At 39.5% G+C, this 21,910-nt stretch overlaps 2 protein-coding genes across 3 annotated transcripts in view; both read left to right on the forward strand.

The window, feature by feature from the left end:
- LOC126370869 (cytochrome P450 4c3-like) overlaps nt 1–4,505 on the forward strand; it is a 29,624-nt gene extending 25,119 nt beyond the window's left edge. For both annotated transcript variants that reach the window (XM_050015979.1, XM_050015980.1), the window contains exons 8-11: nt 1,947–2,130; nt 2,695–2,846; nt 3,630–3,818; nt 4,144–4,505. In XM_050015979.1, the coding sequence (XP_049871936.1) occupies nt 1,947–2,130; nt 2,695–2,846; nt 3,630–3,818; nt 4,144–4,292 (674 nt within the window). In that variant the 3' untranslated portion in view covers nt 4,293–4,505. The remainder of the gene's footprint in view (nt 1–1,946; nt 2,131–2,694; nt 2,847–3,629; nt 3,819–4,143) is intronic.
- Nucleotides 4,506–5,673: 1,168 nt separating this feature from the next.
- On the forward strand, nt 5,674–21,646 carry LOC126370844 (dyslexia-associated protein KIAA0319-like). The gene is made up of 14 exons (XM_050015919.1): nt 5,674–6,626; nt 6,886–7,116; nt 7,370–7,905; nt 7,997–8,117; nt 8,319–8,548; nt 9,332–9,554; nt 10,005–10,162; nt 10,788–10,928; nt 12,073–12,313; nt 15,041–15,231; nt 15,947–16,237; nt 16,875–17,082; nt 17,291–17,467; nt 17,850–21,646. The coding sequence occupies exons 1-14, from the start codon at nt 6,467–6,469 to the stop codon at nt 18,014–18,016; spliced, it is 3,075 nt and encodes a 1,024-aa protein (XP_049871876.1). The 5' UTR covers nt 5,674–6,466; the 3' UTR covers nt 18,017–21,646.
- The last annotated feature ends 264 nt before the right edge of the window (nt 21,647–21,910 follow it).

Consider the following 21,910-nt stretch of genomic DNA (forward strand, 5'->3'; position numbering starts at 1 on the left):
TCTCACTAAATGTCAAATATGTTAGTGCGACAGACTCCTTAAGCGGGACATTATATTACTCATGACGTACAGTCAGGTACAGTACAGGCACACATGACATTTGGTCTAAAATCCTGATATACTCTTTAGTATTTAGATTCACGAGTTGCAAATTAGATCATCATTTATAATTAAGTATGTAAAAAAAATGTTGCCAATATTTAGCAAATTAAATAGGTATGTCCGGAAGGAAGCAAGTAACTGATGATAACCATGTAAGCATAGAAATAACAAGTACTAATACATACGATCAAATGAGATCCTAATACTGATTGACATCTTTAAAAGTTTATATTTATTTTTATAATAATACTTATTTATTATTATAAAATACATTGTCCGTTGTATCTCGCTGTGGACCTAGATATAGGTAAACGAGAACCAGGCGTTTATCTACTTTCTCTACCTTCTGTATATCATCATCATCAGCCGGAAATCATCTCCGCCAAGACTCGCACAATGGTCAAAGTCAAAAGTCAAAATATTTATTGCACACCATATGGTAAACAGTTCTTATACATATTATAGTACCACATAAGGACCCGGGAGGGTATAGAAAAAACAAGAAAAAATAACAAGAAACTAAATTAAGCCAGAAATACAAAATAATAATAATAAGTACTTAACATTAAACAAAATTAATCAAAAAATAACTATGAAAATCTATAGTTTCCCCCGAACCCCTGTATAAATCACCGTAGATTATCAAAAGATCTCACTAAATATTAATTTGTGTATATTTTAATGTTGTAAATATATATGTGTGCCGAAGGCTTTACCTAAATAAACTTTTTTATTATATTTTTTTCTGATGTGATGTCCAAACATTTGATCTTCTTCTATCGTGAGGGTTGTGAGGTGGATTACCAACCTCATTAACCTTGGTGACAGGGTTATATAGAGTGAGCCGCCAAAGCGCCAAAGACTAATTACTTGAGTAACTAGTAACCGGAACCAACGGTAAATCAACAGTCAATGCTTCAAAATAAATACTAAAACACGTCAATGTACTGTAGATATCTAGTAGCAAAAAATCTTCTAACCAATAATGCTGTCTTTGGTTAGACTGACACATCGTAACGGGTCCAAAAAAATTGATAGTTACGACAAAACATTAATAAGATCAATGAACTTTATTCGTCTTTATCTGGCCATCATCCTTGGCCTTATACGTCTGTTTCAGACGATTTATGACGACATTGCCTCGAAGAAATACACTTTCTTTCATGGCTGTTCAAGCCAATCCTAGAGCGGAAAACTCTACCGCACACTCTGCAGAAGTCTCCGACTGGTGGATTGTTGTCAGTTTGATGGCGTTTCATTCTCCTGCTCACCAGTACCAAGTTGGTTTATCTGGTAAATTATCGGAGGTAGGAGGACAATAAATTACAACCAAACCCTAAAAATCTGAGGCATACAGAGACAGCACCGAAGACGGGCGTTCTGGGTCAGAATTTCACCACTATATACTTCCTTTCCTTACACACTGTCGCTCCCCGCCCTTCAACCCTCGCCATCACCGCCTCTATGTATGGTGAGCTAAGCTTGATGCATCCATAACATAAATAACATAAGCTCACTATATGCCAATTGGGGTAGTCATAGGTAATCCATCACAAGAATCTAAGTACCCACACCTCACCGATCTTTCTGTTAGACTAACGTGATAGGTGGTGAGCCGTATCGCCATCTATAACGGTCGAACCAATTGGTACAATTTCGGTACCGTGGGTTCGAACCGGCGCTCCCAGTTTGAGAAGCAAGCCGGTGAGCCACAGGACCAAAGAACAGTGATGCACACGGAAGTCCAGAAAACTGGATAAGAGAATCAGGTCGCGGGATTTAGTTTAAGGTTTTGTACAATATTTCCCGGCTCTGTGTCATGCTAGAAACTCTTTACTCATCAGCCGGCAAGCTACGCGCAGTCCTCGACCTCCTCTTCGGCCGGGAGATAGAGTTCACAGACGAGCAGCTGAGGGAGCACATCGACTCCATCACCATCGCCGGCAACGACACCACGGCGCTCGTCATCGCCTACACGCTTGTGCTGCTCGGTATACACCGACACGTCCAGGAGAAGGTGCTGCTTGAGTAAGTAGCTACTGCTGTAACATCAAAAAATATAAACATCCTATAAGTCCCTGACGCAACCCTCTTCTTTTTTTTGACGTGACTATTGTAGATTTACCGCAGATGGCTTTAACAAATGAGAAGCGCTGAGGGGTCTCACCCGGTACAAAATTTAAGATAACAGGCCTGAGGGTGCCCAATTGGGCGCTAACCTCGACTCACGGCGTCGTCTGAGAGGAAGAATATTTCAAAGAATTAATCGACCCTCGTGGGTCGATAGCGATAAGCGCTGAATGAGGGAAATCGTCGACCACGCCCACGCATCCTTAATCAAGTCGCAATTGACAACGAAAGGTGGCCTTCAACGCTTCCCATGCCATTCGAATCGACATACTTAAGTACGCCTAAAATTATTGTGGAAAATAAAATATATGGATTTTTATCTAGTAAGTAATATCTGGCCGGAATATCTTCCAGTTCAAGCGAAAATGCCTTAGGAGAGGTAATGGTAGATTACCTTATATTAGATAACGACACCAGACTTAACAATTAAAAGACTACCTTCCTGCCTACTACTTCTTTCAGACAAAGAGAAATATTTGGCGATTCAAAAAGAGGCGCGGTGAGGGAGGAGGTACAGAAGATGCATTATTTGGAGAGGGTGATCAAGGAAAGCATGCGACTCTATACCGTGGTGCCGATCATCGCGAGGAATATCGACAAGGACACTCATCTACGTAAGTATAGGTACAACATCAGCCCGAGGAGCACTTCAACCGAATTGTGGAAGATAATATACCACCTACCGGAGACGGGTTCATCACGTCTACCATATAAGGCATATCAGTAAACTCACCCCGGCATATCTACGTGGATAGACGTCGAACGGCTATTTGGTTAAAGCCCTCGATATAAATCGCACAGCATGTGCTGGTTGGTGGCTGAGGGCTGTCTCAATGATGTCTTATGGCTCTACCCACGCCGTTACGTTTTGTCGACGATAGTCAGTAGGTATTGACTTAGCACGCTTATTTAATGCCAATACGTATGTGTTAGTGGCCATATTTGTGCGCACAATCTAAGGCCGCCTACGCTACGTCCTAGACCTACCACACAGTCAGATAACAACTATTAACATCAACGTAAGCGTTACTAAGTATTTAACTGTGATTTGAACTCATGTTTACATAGATACGTAAATAATATAATAATACTTATTAAAGTGCTTAGGCTTCTGTTAAAAACCGGACCTGTCAAATCTTCAGGTTAGGTAAGCGGACCCTGTGGAAAACGGGATAATGCTAGAGAAATTATGATGACTCAGCTACATCTAAACGAATCGACGAAAAAATTTCACTTGATATCAACTCAGAATCATGGTCTGAATCATCCCTCAAAGTTTTCGTTACGATGTCACTAACACCCTGTATATTCAGTATGAACTAAGCCTTACACTACCTATACTATAATTATATTCTATGATGTGTGCCTACTAATATTATACCGTTTCACTCACTCAGCGGGTTGTCAAACAACGATCCCAGCTGGCACGGGTGCTGTGGTGGGAGCCTTCGCGGTGCACCGCTCCAAGGCGGTGTGGGGCCCTGATGCGGAGGAGTTTGACCCGGATCGCTTCCTGCCCGAGAGATCTGTTAACAGACACCCCGCCGCCTTCCTGCCCTTCAGCTACGGAGCCAGAAACTGTATAGGTAACAACTATTTGCCACATTATCATTACAAAGCGAGGTGGGGAGGAGGACATCAATCCTAAACGCCTCCTTGCAAGAGAACGACTATGAAACTTTTTTTTTTAATTAAGTAGATTTAATCAATAACTACAATTACCCACTTAAACGTACAGATCCAAAATAAACAGCCATATAGGTAAGTAGGCACAGGCACCAAGAGTGACTGCAACTTATCGTTTGGTTACTTATGTCGTCTAATTCTGTTCACACCAAAAGGGATCACGGGCGTGGATTTATTAAGTATGTGTAAAGGAAATATTCAAATCGTAATTTCTTATGTTTACAGGTCGTAATTTCGGAATGTTGATTATGAAGAGCCTGATCTCGAGCGTGGTGAGGTCGTACAAGTTGGAAGCGGACGAGGTCGGACCTCTCAAGATTGAAATGCTCCTCTTCCCTATCAAGGGGCACCAGATCAGAATACAAGCTAGATAAAATGTGAAAATGCAGCGCTTTTAGCCGTACTCATTTATTTAATTATGTACCTATAAAAACCTACATACCTACACAAAATAATATTTAGGTAGACTGTTGTCCGTAGATTATTTTTTACATTATTCCTTATTAACCTCTCAGTTGGTTTCTTATAGTCATACTATTATGTTTGTGATATTTTGAACTAGTAAATAAAATATAGTTAAACTTTAATGTTTTCATTTATTGCGGTGAAAGAAACGTATAATTTTTCATAAGTATTACAATTTTCTGCAAGAATAAATGTCTACTGTTTGATGCCAATATATTACACCTAAAGAATGAGATTGCTGTATGTGGGACTGTTAAGATGGTTTGGACATGTGAAATGGATGAAGGATAATAGGATTACAAAAGCGGTATAAGGCGAAGGTTGTCGGCAAGGCTGGCAAAGGAAGACCTAGAAAGACGTACATTGACCAAGTGGGAGATGTTAACCGGCGCGGATTGTTGAAGCTATTGATCAAAGTGGAGGAAGCAAGAGAAGAAGGTAAGTCAGGATCAAAGCAAATGGAATTTCATAGTCTCTGTTTACTCCAGCAGGATATAAGCGTGTATTTAGATGCCTATATACCTACCTACTCTTCAGTTCTTCGGTTGTGCCGGCATGTCCAGCAATTCAATAGACTGTATGTAGCACAATAAAATTGCTCGTAGTTATTACCCAATAAAAATCTTTGTACAATAAGCTATTTGTGTACTTAGAGGTACTTGCGTGTCATAAAAGTAAAGTAGCAGCTCCTCGACAGAATGAATGCTTGTCGGTAGTGTCGACTTGCTACCTGTGAATCGTGATGGAAAAACATAACAAACATAACCAGAGTGTTTATAATATACCTAATAAGTTATTACTTCTATGATGCGCATATCTTTCAACTTTTTTAAAGTAACGAATGTCTGGCGGCCGCTGGCTCTTAGACTATAAGTAAAACAAATAAAAACTGCATGCTAATTAATCTTTTCTATCCGTCATTGCTATCCGTTTCATATTTTATCAATATCACATCCATTAACATGAAATTAACTATAGTGTTATAAATAACGTGTTATAACGAATCGATTATTGAAGCAAAGAAAGTTTAATCGATTAAATTATACACGAACAACACTATTATTGTTTTTTTCTAATGGTCGTTTAATTTACACTGATGACGCTACATGTACCTTCTTACAATAGCATACACCAACACCCTCCACTATCTCTAATATATTTGGAATGTGGATTATAGAGTCTGTGTAAAATAATAGTAATTAAACAATCAAAACATAAAAACAGACTAAAAAAAACAATCTGTCACTCTCTAGCACTTGCACGTCGATGAGGACTTTTGAGTTAATTCGTTTGGGGTTCGGCTTTTCGGCGGGAAACGGGAACGGGACAGTTGCTTTCTTCATTGAGTAATCTAAATAATTAATACGAAGTGGTGTTTTGTGGTTAATGATCGCATTAAGTTAGTCAGGAGACATTCGCGAGTGTTATTATATTGGAGTATTCAATGAACAAAGTGTATCTGCCTATTTTCGCTTCGTGCTGGGAAGCCGCTTCATAGCTCAAAAGTTTATGCGGACTTTTGAGTTAATTCGTTTGGGGTTCGGAGTAGGAGTCTACTCCGAGGGTGGGGGCTTAGGTTTCATCATCATCATTCATCACCTTTCATCATTTCATTAATCATCAAGAAAAAAAAAATACGTAAGACATGGCTGTATGGGCATAGTTCCCTTTGCCTTACCCTTCGGGGAAAACCAAAACAAAAAAAAAAAAAAAAATCGTTTGGGGTTCGGAGTAGGAGTCTACTCCGAGGGTGGGGGCTTAGGTTTCATCATCATCATCTTTCATCATTTCATCAATCATCAAGAAAAAAAATACGTAAGACATGGCTGTATGGGCATAGTTCCCTTTGCCTTACCCTTCGAGGAAGGAAGGTGATGTGATGTCACTGAAAATAATGTTTCAGCTGTATTGAATTTTCAGAATAAATAGTACTGAATGTGATGATAAACAAGTTTATCAGCAAACCCACGCAAAGACTGCATATCTAAACCGTCGTTACTGTTCTGATTCAGATAATTATTCACTATATTTTGTGCCATCTGCGAAATACTTCGCAACAATATTATTTTGCACATTTTAAAGAATGAATTTTACCTATTCAGTAATGAATTTATTTATTTTAGTATTTTTAATCAATATTAAAATAACATTGTCGCAGTTCAATAAAGCTTGGAGTGACAAATATGAGAATAATAAGTGTCCTAAGTTGTATCCAAAAAATTTTGTTAATTATGCGCCAGTTGGTAAGTATCCTCTGCATTCTATCTTTTACTTATTACAAAAGGCTGCAGGGTTGTCTAAAGATTTGTATAGCTGATTCTCTGTCCACTCTAATAAGAATTATTAGAATTATGGGCATTAGTTTTGAATGTATGTACGATTATGCTTTTAAAATCTAACTTATATTTCTTTGTTAAATGCCCAAAATTCACTAATGAATTTAGTTTAAATTATCTCCATGCGAACTAAGAATACTTACACATATTATTTCCATACTTTAAGGTAACTTAACAGCAGGCAACTATTCAGAGAAGAGTAATTTGAAAGGTTTACGACATTGTGTGATGGGATGTTGCCTTGAGGAGGTGTGCAATGTGGCATTTATAGTGGAAGATAGATGTTACCATGTGGAGTGTGTCAGTGATGAATTGTGCCTGCCTCTCCCGAGGACCAACAGCCAGAAGTGGGACTCCCATGTTTCTATGATCCTTGTGAAACCTGTGCTTCCAAATGGCAAGTATTTCTTTTTAATTTGTAATATTACCATGGTGTTGGCTGAAGTAGAAATATGAGAACAGATAAATTTTAGCCTAATAAGATTTTATTAACACTAGTTTCTAAATATAATGTGCACATATACATTAGAAAATATAAGTAATGTAAACTGCCCCAAATATATCTGGGACCACCTCCCATTAATTAGTCTTAAGAAAATAAAAGATATGAAGCAGTATAATAATAGTACATGACACAATTTATCTTACAGAAAACTGGTCAGACATACTGGACCAATCTAACTACAGAGAAGTAAACAACAACTTCTCCCCAGAAGAAGAGTCACTCTACTCCCCATATGCGAACCATCGCAATGACATAGTAGCTGATGATGAGGACTCCAAGTTTCTCTCACATTTCATCAACAACTTGCCTAATATTGAAGTTGATGAAACTAGAAACTTTGACAGAGACAGTGCCGACAACGACCTGATCATGGATGCGTCAAGTTTCCTTGAGAAGGTGCCTTGTGAAGTTGGTGCAGCTGATGACTGCCCGTTCAATTCGGAGTGTGTGCCTCTAGGGTTGAAGCTACGTAACGGCATATGCAAGTGTTTGCCAGGCACTGAGGAAAATGCCCAAGGAGCTTGTATACAAACCATGAGACCGTTTTCCAAAGGGCCCACTATACCCATGGATGCCATGAAGAAGGATGACTTAATGGACGCCAAAGCTGATGATATTAAACCTGAAATAGCATCACCTAAGAGTGTTCAAAATTTAACAGTTTCCATTATATCCAAGCAGGTACATACTTAAATTTTAAACTATAGGATGCTAATTAAAGTTATTGATTGATTATAAGAAGTTGTATTTAAAAAATCTATTTCTCTATCAGGTCCAATTACCAGATAATGAGGTAACCTTGGCTGCTTATACCATTCCTGATGAAAAGGCCACCAACAGTCATTACAATTATATTTGGACACTTGTTGATCAACCCAAGGGTGGTTTTACAGGTAAGATAACAAGATAGATTTTCAGAAACGAATCTGCATCATAATTTACCACACATTATTAAATTACATGACAATTACAAAAATATTATCTATAACCATGCTTGTTCTTTTTATGTTACTATGGATCCAAGATATCATCATCATCATCATTCAATGAATGATCATTGAATGTGCTGTTAAAATAATTCTCACAACTCACAGGTAATATGAACCAAAACGGAGCAACGGTATCACTCACAGATCTTACAGAAGGGCAATACAGATTCAAGGTGACGGTCAATAGCACCAACTATTATGGAGTGGGGTATGCCAATGTGACTGTGTTGCCACGGCAACGCATCAACACGCCACCACAGGTTGTAATCACACCACAGAGCCAAACCGTTAAGCTGCCTAACTCTGGAGCTGTGCTCGATGGGAGCGCTAGCAAGGTATCTTTCATTTTATAATTCACTTTTAGATTATATTATCTGGTTGACCAATCGTTTGCCTAAGGGATAGGTACAGCACCTATGAGGCTAGCATGATCACACAGGGTGTTCAAGGCCTTGTTAAAAATTAGATAAAAAAAATATAATTATGAGTATGAGTTTTTATTTCGTTATCATTAGAGTTCATGGTACACAGGACATGATTATGAGTAATTGTTTAATTATATGTTTGCAAAATCAGTGACTTATGATAAAACACAAACCAATTGCATTTCTCTATCAGAAAATAAATAATATATTTTATAGCTGGCTTTATGATTCGTAGAAAACTTATAAGTTATAATTATAACTCAGCAGTTATAGATTTAACAGAAAAGAAATAGACAAGTAAATGAACAAGCCAGAACCTAGTACCTATTATAAATACAAAAGTAACTGCAAATTGAGTTGTGTACTAGATTCAAGATAAATTATGAAATTCTGATTACTAAATTAAGATAGATCTAAAATTAACGAAAAATAATTTCCTTTATTCTACTTAACTTATTTATGAATTTTAATCAAGAAAAACGTAATAATAAGTCCGACATTTTATCACGTTTTTCTATGAAGTCACAGTGTGCTTTTTCACACAAAATCCATAGTAATTTCATGTTTTGAGGCTTATTAAAAAGTAACTCATTTGACTAGTTGCAAACTAGCCTATTGTCTTCAAGTCGCTTGACGGTCTACCCGCCTACTGGATTACAGGCATGAGTTTATGTATGTGTTCTTTTCATACAGGATGATGATGCAATAATCTCCTGGCACTGGGAGCTCACGTCCGGGCCTATAGGTTACCAGCCACCCCTACTAGACGGGCCGACACTAGTCCTAAACGACCTCAAACAACCCGGCAACTATACATTCAAACTGACTGTGGAAGACTCTGACCACGTGAAGAATTCAACTACTGCTAACATTACTGTGTTGAACCATACAGACTATCCGCCCGAAGCTAACGCTGGTAAGATAAAGCGCATGCAATAAGATTTTATTAGATTTTTCGTAAAGATAAAAACGGTGTGTTTCTATTGGTCGAGCGGTGCGGAGACGTGCAGAATTGACCAGAACACCCGAGCTTTGAGATTTTTAAAGTTTTTTTTAATAAAATCAGAGAAAACAGTATTTAAGACTTCAACAACTATCTGATGAAGGTATTTTTTGGTCGCACGAAAAACGTCCACGCCGAAAAAGATGTTCCGCGTGTGCGGCGCTGGTTTCGCAGTATCTGTACAGAATTAACTGACTTGTCAATTAGTTCTGTTAAAATCCGCTGGTCTTTCATGGCGCGTACTCTACACCCAAATCTCGACAGCAAAAAATACTTCATAATATTAATTGCAATATTATTTATCGCAATAAAAATATTATGTAATAATATAATATTCAATCTCAAAACTACCCCTGCCAACAGGCCAAGATGTAATAATATACCTGCCGGACAATACCCTCACTTTGAATGGAAGTCTGTCCACCGACGACCACGAGATCACCTCCTGGGAGTGGACGAAGTCCGCGGAGGATGAGAACAAGGCTGTCGATATGCAGAACACACACTCACCGTTCCTGCAAGTAAGATTACAGCATAGCCATACAACAAGTAGTAACAATTAGAAAAAGTACAATATTTGTTCGCCAATCACTTCTCAAGGTCTTAACACATCTTATCACATGACATGCACCGGAGTTGTAACCCGTGTGGGTGGCAAGGTCGATGACCGACTACACTAACTTTGGTGTCAGACTTTGAATTGTTAAAACTATTCACAATCTACACTATAATTATGTAAAGAAAAGGCACTAGAAAGGAGCCACTTGCATTCAACCCTCTATCTGACTATTTAATTCGTCCAAGTTATACATATTTATTGTAGAGGAGCTCGGTGGCGCAGCTTTTAACGCGCTCGGTCTGCGATTGTTGAAGTAAAGCAACTTTCGCAAAGGCCGGTCATAGGATGGGTGACCACAAAAAAGAAAGTTTTCATCTCGAGATCCTCCGTGCTTCGGAAGGCACGTTAAGCCGTTGGTCCCGGCTGCATTAGCAGTCGTTAATAACCATCAATCCGCACTGGGCCCGCGTGATGGTTTAAGGCCCGGTCTCCCTATCCATCCATAGGGAAGGCTCGTGCCCCAGCAGTGGGGACGTTAATGGGATGATGATGATACATATTTATTGAAACTGTTCTCCCCGCCCCAGCTGTCGAACCTGTCGGAAGGTGTGTACACGTTCGTGCTAAAAGTCACAGACTCGTCGGGGCAGTCGTCGACGGCTGACGTCCACGTCTTCGTCAAGCCACCGACGAACACGCCACCGATCGCTGACGCCGGACAGGACGTAGTAAGTCATAGCTATAGTCACATAATTATCATAACAAGCTCACGAGTATATCCCAATTGGAGTAATTAGCACGTCCATCGTAAGATGAACTAAGTACCCACACCTCACCGACCTTTCTGATAGACCAACGTGATAGGTAGTCGTCGCCGTCTATAATGGTCGATCACTTATCAAATGGGTAATACAGTATAAAGAGCCTTGTTTCGTCTTCATGGAGCCAACATCACGCGCGACGCGACATATGAACGAACGCTATAAACAGGCTCCATGTCTGTTGTACACAGTCCACTGGTCTAAGGTCTATCGTTAATAATATCATTTATACATTAAGTAATTGTAAAGTCAATGTATTTTTTTTTCTTTAGATAAGGTAATATCTTTGGTTAAGGTAATAGTTTTGTTGCAAAGTGCACGATAAATCAATTGAAAAAATGATAAAGTGTGTGTGTATAATGTGTGGTATGTATGATATGATATCATGATACTAGTTACAATGTAACACAGAGGGTTGAAAGTTCTCATACGCATTTTAAAAAAAGTAAGTTTTCCTTCACACAATAACCGCTGATCATTTGATGTATTGAAGAATGTCAATCAATATTCATCTATTCACTGTAAGGATGCGTCACACGATCACTTTGCATGCGAGTGTGGGGAGTATGGGTAACTAAATAATTGTAAATATTCAAATTAATTTTATTTTCTTTGTGTGTGCTGTTATGGGGTTCATCTAACTTACTGACCAACTAACCACTGTATTATAAAGATTCATAAACACATTTACGTACTTTTTTTCATTACATAGACACTCTAAATTGAGTCTTTGTAATCGCGACTTCATTTTATAGCATACATAGCACAAAAGGCTGTCTCAGAAAGAAAGACCGACCTCATCAGTGCTAGTGTCAGGGTTACTGTTAAGCCACTAAAGGCCTCTGACATGGGTCATGTAACGACATTGTTGTCAATACGCTGAGATACAATGCAGTCTTGCTAGCACATATGAACTTAAAAGCGACCAATACAATAAAGTAGATAGTTTTATTGTCACATCTAAACAAATGAAAATAAGACCAGTTAAAAAGAAGTTGCTCAAACCATCCGAATACGTGGTCAGTTGGTCGACACTCTAACACCATTTCAGTTCATATCTCTGCCTCAAACTTGGGTGAGTCTAAACGGATCTGCGTCTCACGACGACCACCGCATCGTGGCTTACACCTGGCGCTGTGTCGAGGGCCCCACCAATGCCACCATCCTCGGGTACAACGAGTCAGTCGCCAATGCTACCAGCCTCACCAAAGGACAGTACATATTCTCGTTAACTGTGCTGGATGATAACGGGAATTCTGCTTCTGATAACGTTACCGTCACTGTCACTCAAAGTAAGTTTTATTTCTGTACAATTTATACGTGAGGCGGAGGGAATCGATCTCCTCTCCTAGTTGATATAACCGCACTCATAAAGGGCTTTTAGCTGTCTATTTTCAGTAACAGAAGCTAAACATACTTTCATGATTAGGCACATTCCTTTACAAAGTTGTGATAGACTTAAAGAAAATGGTGTAAAATATTCGCGGGGTTTTCAAACTTTGTCAGCATCGGCCTGCATCCCTGAGGGATATAACATTAAAATGAGTAAATGACACTAAGATGGTATTAACTACAATGACAGACGCATTACACAAAGCAAGTGCTGTTTAGGCATATGAACAACAACACAGAATGTAAATATAGTACCAGCATTGAGATACTATCGCAAGCTCGAGAAAATTAGGTGAAGCCATCTTTTGTTAACAGAATCCAAAGTATATTACATCCATAGATATAATCATTTGTCAAAGGCATATTATTTTCGCGGCGACTAAAAACTTAAAGGGCGACTAATTGTTTTGTTACAAATAATTACTTGGCAGCGATTAAACATTATTGCGACAATTATATTAGATGAGCTTCGAAATGCAAGGATTTATAAAAACTCAATAATGGCTGCTACTTTAAGGTAGCAAAAATATTTAACAGGGCCAATGAAATTATAGGTGAGGTATTATAAATAATGACTTGGCGACTAATATTAAGACAGGAGAATTAAAAATATTTTATTGGCAAATATAGGCTTCCATATAAAAATACACTTTCGGGCTGCGATTTGCAAGCACCTAAAAAAATAAAACGGGTACTGTAATTAAGTATTAGGATTCTAATATTTTTGTTTGGGAATCAAAATTTAATGAAAACGGCGCCAAGCGCGCACGCTTAGCAGAGTGCGGGCCGCGGTGCGGGGGGTGGTGTAGGGCGTTATTAGCCAATGGCAAGCGGCGGGCGGTTATCACGGGATGATACGATTGCCTGTTATTGTTTACTTGTAATATTTTCACATAAGTGTCACTATACCGAACAACGTTTCAACAATTTTTGAAAACAATTTTTACTATTAGCCGAAGTCTCTTTTGAAGTTTTTTCATTCCCTATATGATCTATTTGACATATTTTGGTTAGTTGTCACCATCGAGGCCCGAAGGGCCGAGAGGCGGCGGTGAAGATTTGTTTCGTAACGACAGCAGTCACGGGTGCGAGCGAAGCGAGCACGGAAATCCGCGGCACCCCGACACTGTAGATATAGGTTACGAAGGCTGTATGGCAGGGGGCGAGCAAAGCGAGCCCCCTGCCATATAGCCGAGTGGGTTAGGTTACTTGTGACCATCGAGGCCCGAAGGGCCGAGAGGCGGCGGTGAAGACCTTTTAAGGTTACAGATTTTGAAGGTTTATTAACAGTAGTGTAATGTTCGGCATCATGATATTTGGGACAAAATGTATTTCGGCCAACCCTAACTTCGGAAAATAGTTTTTCCCACAAATGAAACGTCGGAGTAACGAAAAGAACGAATTGTTATTAAGTCAAACGAAACTTAGGCAAACGTGATTTCAGCGAAGTGAAAAAAACCGAAACGAAAATAGTCGAAAAGTTTTCTGTTTAATGAAATTCGGCAGACTTAAGATACAAGTATTATCAAGTATTATTATAAACCAATAATATTTTTGCATGTCAATATTTGCTTTATTTAGACCTCATAAAATGTCGCACATAGTATGTTTTATATGACCATGTGCATATTTTTTCTCACCCCATTTAATTTTATAAACGACCTCATTGTATAATTTATAAAAGCCTATTTTCTAAATTTTATCCGCCGTCAAGTTGTCGCCTAACAATAAATTTAGTTGCTACACAAAAAAATCGCTGCCAATGTAAATTTAAATAAAGCTTATAACTTAATATAAAGCTGCCACTTTATGCTTAAAAGGCTACTTCACTGTAGCTGCCAACCTATTATTTTTGCTACCCATTTTAATTATTTTTAAAACCCTAAATCACATTAGTTTGTCGCCGTGTTAAATACATGCCTTTGTCAAATTAGCATGTGGAAAACAAAAGGAAGGTTATTTTTTATATGGGAAAGGTTTAATTAATTTTGAATAATACATATATCATTCTGATGCTAACTGCATGCTTTCTGTAAATACAAAAACAATGAGATAAAAATAATACTAAAAGGATGTTACACGTGATAACTAACCGCAATATTTTCACATTCTTGCAATAGGTATTACGTTTTATTGAATCATATAATTTAATATTACATGCAGAACTCTGGTGACTGTGTTACTGAACCCAGTTTGACCCAATACGATCTACCCTATTCCGTTCCTCTTCTATCGTTTGGCTTGTGTCAGAGTTATTATTGAGCCAAAGGCCCCTGACATGCCTCATGTAACAACCACGTACGTACATCAGTAAGTAGTAACCGGGACCAACGGCTTAACGTGCCTTCCGAAGCACGGATCGTCTTACATTCGGGTGATCAGATTCTAATGTCCTAACCAAACCAGGGCTCACAAAGTGATGTGTACCCACCGCGATTCTAACCCGGGACCTCCGGATCGTGAGCCCAACGCTCAACCACTGCACCACAGAGGCCGATTGCATTCTTCTTCTTCTATCGTGTAGGTTGTGAGGTGGAGTATCAACTTCATCAACCCTGGTGTCAGGGTTACTATTGAGCCGCCGAAGGCCTATATTGAGCTGCATTTAAATGATGAGTGAATTCCAGATAAGAACAGCCCGCCGAAAGCAGACGCTGGTGGCGACCAAGTGTTAACGCTGCCCATATCAGTGCTCGTACTGAACGGATCCAAGTCCTCTGACGACTTCCGCATCGTGTCGTGGAAGTGGACTCGCGCCGGGTCGGGGCTCGCCGCCGGTACTGTTATACTGCATTCTGACACGCAACCCGTGTTGATGGTGAGACATAACTATATTTACACTTGTGTTTATTTAACGTATAGTACAGGATTACTAACGGGGATGATTCAGACCATGATTCTGAGTTGATATCAAGTGGAACTTCCTGTCGGAAAAGTCACGACATGTCAGTGTATTTTTTTAATTATTTTCCGTTTCATACTTTTGCGACGGAAAATTCCACTTGATATCAACTAAGAATCAAGGCCTGAGTCATTCCTCAGTTTACCGTTACGATGTCACTAACACCTTGTATATACACGTATCTTTTATTTACATGTACACTTTGTGCCTTCCCACTTTTATTGACCTCTTACACCATGCGGGGTTGGCTGGAAGAGATCTCTTTTAGAAATAATTTCCCCTTTTTTGTCCTTTTTATATATTAATCTGTACAATAAAGATTTTAACAGAATACTAATAATTATGAGTAAGCCGGTCGCACTTTGAACGCATAAACCCTAACTCTTGAACTTTTTTGAAAGGACTTTAATTGGAACCTCATAGTACTTCCCACAATGCAGGGTTTGCTGGAAGAGATATCTTTTAGGGATAAGCCCACCTTTGGGTTTTTTTTTCCTTATTATGTTTAGCCTATCCTGTCCCCCTGTCCTGTCCCGTCCTGCTGGGCACAGGCCTCTCAATCAACCGGACAATCCTCCCTCCGAAACGATCCGACTCCCTACAATTAATCTGTAAATAAATCTGTTGACAGCTAACAAACATAGAACAAGGGCGCTACGTCTTCGAGTTAACAGTGACAGACGACCAAGGCGAGTCAGACCGCGACACTGTCAGCGTCCAAGTAAAGCCAGACCCACTAGAGATGAACCTGCTAGAGTTGACCCTCAACATCCCCATATGGACGTTCACGCAGAGCCAGCTCGACTCACTAGTGCAGAAAATGACCCTGTTGTTGAAGGAGAATGTTAAGGTCAACGTGACCGAGGTTAGAGGAGAAATCGACAGTGGCAACACTCAGATTATTTTTTTCTTGTCTGAAGAGGTGAGTTGAATAAATGAATCTATTAAGTCGTTTTTGTTATTTCGCAAAGTAGATTAGGAGTATTAGAACCCTATCGCATTAATATTTGACAATTAGTGAGACTTACAGTTGATTTTGTCAAAACAGTTAATGTGACATGGTACCAAAGTGTACACATTAATGCTCGTGACCGTATACATAGCGGAGTTTTAAGTTTTTTTTTTATTACAGCTAACAAAAACCTTCCACGTTACTTATCATGGCGGGAATGCCGTAGAAGTTGACTTAATATTCAATATTCTTTATTTGCATGGGTATACTTCAGACACTTCATACAAAATACCTCATTTTGCACAGACACTACACATTGACGTTATCGTACACGAGCATCTGTGTGTGTGTGACGTGTGATGCCCATACGATTGAATACTAAAGACCGAGGGGGGGACGGGGACGGTACACTAGCTCAGCCGCTGGTGGGAAGTTCTGGGGGTCCTTAATCTACGCATAGTGTTAAGTTCTGTATTCTGTTGCTATATACAGTTTATTATATCTATCTTAAGACGAACTAAGAGTAGCTGCAATTTTTTTTTAGTCGACTTGTGGCTCTGTCAATCCAATGTTTCTATGTATATTTCATTTTGGTCTCTGGCTTTAGGGTAAACCGATGGAAGGTACCCGCGGGCTGGCGCTGGGCCGCGCGGCGGGCACGGCGGCGGGCGCGGTGCGCGTGCGCTCGGTGCGCTGCCTGAGCACGTGCTCGGGCCGCGGCGTGTGCGACCGCGCCACGCGCGCCTGCCGCTGCGACGCCTTCTGGATGCAGAGCCTCACCTCGCAGCTCGACCCTGAAGCTATGCCCGACTGTGGTAAACATACACATACAATAAAGTTCGCTTACTAGCCGGCTAAAGGAGTGAAACGAGGCGAATGTATTCTAGGCATCCAGGGAGCGAATAGACTATTTGTCTCGTACCCCGGGCGGGATGGTTTTCTTGAGTGCTTTAGACTGACCTAGCCACTTAGACTAATTAATATCTTATTATTGACTAAAACAATGTGTAACGTGACCCGCAGACTGGTCGGTGGTGTACGCGTCCCTGGGCGGCGTGGCGGCGCTGTGCTCGCTGGTGGCGCTGTGCTGCGCCGCGCTGCGGGCCATGCGCCGGGCCGCCGGCGGCTGCGGCCCGCGCCCGCCGCGCCCGCGGACCAAGTACCGCCTGCTGCCCGCCGCCGACCACGAGGACCGGCCCTGTCAGTATACCACCCGCTTGTTAGTATAGAGGTACCGCCGGCCCGCACCCGCTGCGCATCGGGGTAGTTACATAATAACTAGCGTGGTGTCTTGTTGATTCGCCTGGGGTAAACGTAAGACGGGTTGATGATGGTTGTTTGGTTGGTCTATGGTGGTATCGAAATAAAACGATACATTTTACCTACTTTATCACTGATATTTATATGCACACACCACATCAACGGTATTTCAACATCTCGTGATATTATGAATACGAATGTCTGTCCGTCAATATAACTTGCCACGACATTTTCCAATGACGGATTTGGTGTACTTATCGCGACAACCGTCGAATTTAAAAGTTATAATACACAATAATCACCAGAAAACTCTCCATTACAGTCGCAACCAAGGAGATATCAGAGACGGAAACCGACTCGGACGTGTTATTCGAGTCTAAAAGCAAGACGACATCGTTTTCGACACGCGCTATGAACGGAGAAGCGCCACAAGGCAACGGATGGAAGAAGAACGGCCTCTACAAGGGTTCAAGGAAAGTGAAGACGTAGTACTACACGTACGGTTTAGTGCAGCGTGTATTTTGCAAGTAGGACTCGAGGGCCGAGGGATGCCTGGTTCCTAAGGAATTTCTACAAATGGCTCAAGATAGCAAATGTAGGTATGAATATAAAATGTTACATCAGAGGCGTGTTGAAGGAGTGAAAGGTTATTGTCTTGTCTATATTTTAGGATAACGTTATTCTCTGATCAACATCTATGACTTGCCCGAAATGATATTATACTCTTACTGCCTTACCCATAAAAAAGAACAAGCGGTGAACGTGTAAGTATTTGACAGCCAAGCAAAGTTCATTCGAATTATTCTTTGGGTTCCGTGGAGATTGGTGGTTTGGTGGAGGCTAGGGCTGCTTGGGTTGTGGCTTGCGGTGGGGACGTTCCGGTTCATCCGAGCTACCAGAGGCTTTGGGATGAGCCACTTTGTAAATTGGCGCATTCCCGACTCCTGGAGGGCTGTGATAATACGGTCGATCGTGCGCGTCTTCTTGCTGTCTCTGAGAGGGAGTCCGGTTTCTGGCTTCAAGCATACCCATCGGCTAATTTAGGAACGTTGTTGAGCAACAGTACCCTCTCTATGGCGGTTGGCCTTCGTTTGGGGGCTAGGACTAATGAACCGCATAGATGTTGTTGTGGTGAGGCCGTCAATGAGTTGGGTCATCATGGCTTGTCCTGTCATAGGAGTGCCGGTCGCATATCCCGTCATGCCTCGCTCAACGATATTATTCGCAGAGCACTCGTTGCGGCCAATGTACCGGCGGTGCGGGAGCCGAATGGCATATTCCGTTCGGATGGTGAGCGTCCAGATGGAATGACGCTGATCCCTTGGAAGTTAGGCAGATCTTTGGTATGGGATGCCACTTGTGTGGATACCCTGGCGTCGTCGCATCTGGACGGTACTTCGTCTCGCCCCGCGGCAGCGGCTGTTGCGGCTGAGTCCTTGAAGAGGAGGAAGTACTCGGGTCTGGCAGGATCATTCCTTTTTGTCCCATTTGCAGTTGAAACGATGGGTCCTTGGGGTCCAGAAGCAAAAATATTTGTTAAGGATCTTTCAATGCGTCTTATTGGGGCTTCGGGAGATGCTAGGGCTGGTAGTTATTTCTGTCAGAGAATTAGCCTGGCGATTCAGAGGGGTAATGCTGCCAGCCTGTTGGGCACCTTGCCTCGGTGTGACGCATTGGAGGAGGTGTTTTATTTATAAGATGTGTTTGTTTTGTTTTTAATTGTTTGAATAAATAAATATAAGTAATTATTTGATAATTCGATTCAATTTTGCTCGACTGTCAAATTCTTAAACACATGTTTACCGCTGGATATTTTTATGTTGGTAAGGCTGTTTGTTTATAATTCCCGCCTATGCAAGGAGAAAACGAATGAATGTGTTACCAACATAATGTGGATATTCTAGACTTGTTGTAGTCTTAACGCCAAATAAGTACATATTGAATCAGACTTTGAAATTGCCTAAATACGAAATAGTAGATAAAATGCAATACATAATTCTATACGGATCTCTTTCCCAGTATCCATAGACAAATACCATAGTTTCTCTTTAATAGAGTTTATGCCATAGTTCTTTTTAGAAAAATAACACATTCCTGTATAATTATTAAGAAGATAGAGGCATTATAATAAAATTGTTTTGAATATGGTCATTTAGGACACTAAAACACTGCTGCTGTCCTATACGACCCTATATCACGGCAGTCCAAAATCATTTATATACTTTTTCATATGAGTGACAGTTAAAATTAATTTACAAAAACATGGTACAATTTATACTGGCCTATGAGCTTTTTGAAATGATGTAAGGCCATCAAGTTGAGTTGAACATCTGTGTTTGATTCATACTATAATACGCGCAAACTTCATTAATATTAAAATAGACATTTGTATTTTTAAGCTTTTGACCATGGTATAAGAAATCCAGGTATGCTCAAAAGTGACAGCTAACATTTCAAGGTTAACCCAGCTGACGTCATCCCACCCTGCGTTGCCATTTTGTAAAAAATAAATTACTCACGGCCAATGTTTTTATATTTACTTTGCAAGGAAATTTTGAACTTTTAGTAAAAGATTTACTTACAGTGTTAATGTTTTTTTCTAATTTTTTTCAGACAGTTTTAATTAAATACATTAGTCAGTAATTCACTTAATTTTCAATAATAAAATTTACGTCCTTGAAAAGTTGGGGATACCAATTTAATGGTAACACAGTGGTAAAACTTACGTTATCAAAGGGTGGCGGCTTGTCATAGGATTGAGCATACCTGGTCTTTTTATACTTTGCTTTTGACTATGTATTTCATAGGCTTTGTACTTAATTTGTTAGTCCCTTTGTATACAACGTGCACCTACATTTATAGTAATGTGTTCCTACAAAAATACCTGTGTATAATAGTCAGGCAAACATACAGTCACGCCCGTCATCCCTGTCGGGGTTGGCAGAGCCACAACATCCACACGCCACACGATAGGGTAATTGACTGTTTATTTTTTCATCAATCTGATCAGTTGAAAATGCTAAATATAAATCTGAAGGCCGTTTATCAACATCATATCTAACGCGGTGACGCCGGAGATATTAATAGTAAAAGTCAATGGTGGGGGAATGCTCTGTCCCGTTCTATCAAAACGGTATTTAGCTTGTATAGTGCTAATAACAGGTGACGTAACATGTCCCTGTTGCCATTTCTTTCTAACTGATATTTTTTTAAACAATGAAAAATTTTTTTTTTATCAACTACCCTATTCGGAGTCTAATTCGGAGATAACATGAAGCACCAATAATACTACAGGTAACATGTCATGAACTTCGATATTATAATCTGGACCCCAAGCAACGATACAACACGTTACGGTTACGAAAGATATTTTGTGTACAAAAATATGTAGTGAAAAAAAGTAGGTACCTGAAGTTTTATTGCACAGTTTAAAAGCTAAATGTAACAATTTCTCTAATCTTGACACAAATTGCTCACGTAATTGTTCCAACTAGTCCACTGTAGAAAAAGAATATTTTTAGAAACTGATAAAAAATAAGGCAACATTCCATAAAAATAAGTTCATAGAATTTACAATCGATATATAAATGTAAAATAAAATTAAGTCATCTAAGGCAAAACAATACACTTATTAGATGTAATGAAATTTTTGTACAATATAATAATAACCAAAAACGATAATTCGAATGACTCTAGGTAAATTAGTGTTTAAGGAGTAGAATTTTGCTTAATAAACAAGATTATCAGGATATACCCACGATACCCAATAAATACTTACGTAATTTTTAACTTACCTGACCACAACTGCCATTAGTTTGTAAGGGATTGGAAGATTTTTCTATAGCCCTGGCTTTGCTAATATCCGCCATATTGGGAAATATTCGTATCTTCAAGATTGCGGTCAAAAACGAGGGTAAAATCTTGAAACCCCTTTCAAATAAAAAAGTTTTAGAAGAACAAATATATTCGGACGCACGTAATAAATAAATAAAATAAAATCATTTTATTTCAGGCATGTAACCCTTATTTACATTAGCAATTATAAAATTAAAATTCAAAAATTTAAATTCTAAAAACATTAAAACAAAATAGTAAAATTAAATTAAATTAAATCAATTTAGTAATGGGCATACCAGCTTTTGGTAGTTGGAGAATCACACGGCAATTTAAAAAAACATTGTTGTCTGTGTATATTATTCCATATCTTTAATTTTCATGACAAACTTCTTAATGTATCCACCTGAATGTACTTATTAAATAGCGTGTTAGTAAATGGAAGACGAAACAACAAAATTATATATAGTTGTTATATAATGAAATTGGCTATGACTATTTGTATGTTTATAATTAAGTGTATTTGAAATTGATGTACTTACATATTTT

The sequence above is a fragment of the Pectinophora gossypiella genome, chromosome 11 (genome assembly GCF_024362695.1).
Source record: "Pectinophora gossypiella chromosome 11, ilPecGoss1.1, whole genome shotgun sequence".
Taxonomy (NCBI): Eukaryota; Metazoa; Arthropoda; class Insecta; order Lepidoptera; family Gelechiidae; genus Pectinophora; species Pectinophora gossypiella.

Coding starts and splice junctions, on each gene's coding strand:
- LOC126370844 (XM_050015919.1), top strand. CDS start 6,467: ATGAATTTTACCTATTCAGTAATGAATTTATTTATTTTAGTATTTTTA. Junction 8,118..8,318: donor ACCCAAGGGTGGTTTTACAG/GTAAGATAACAA, acceptor CACAACTCACAG/GTAATATGAACCAAAACGGA. Junction 17,468..17,849: donor CGACCACGAGGACCGGCCCT/GTCAGTATACCA, acceptor TCTCCATTACAG/TCGCAACCAAGGAGATATCA.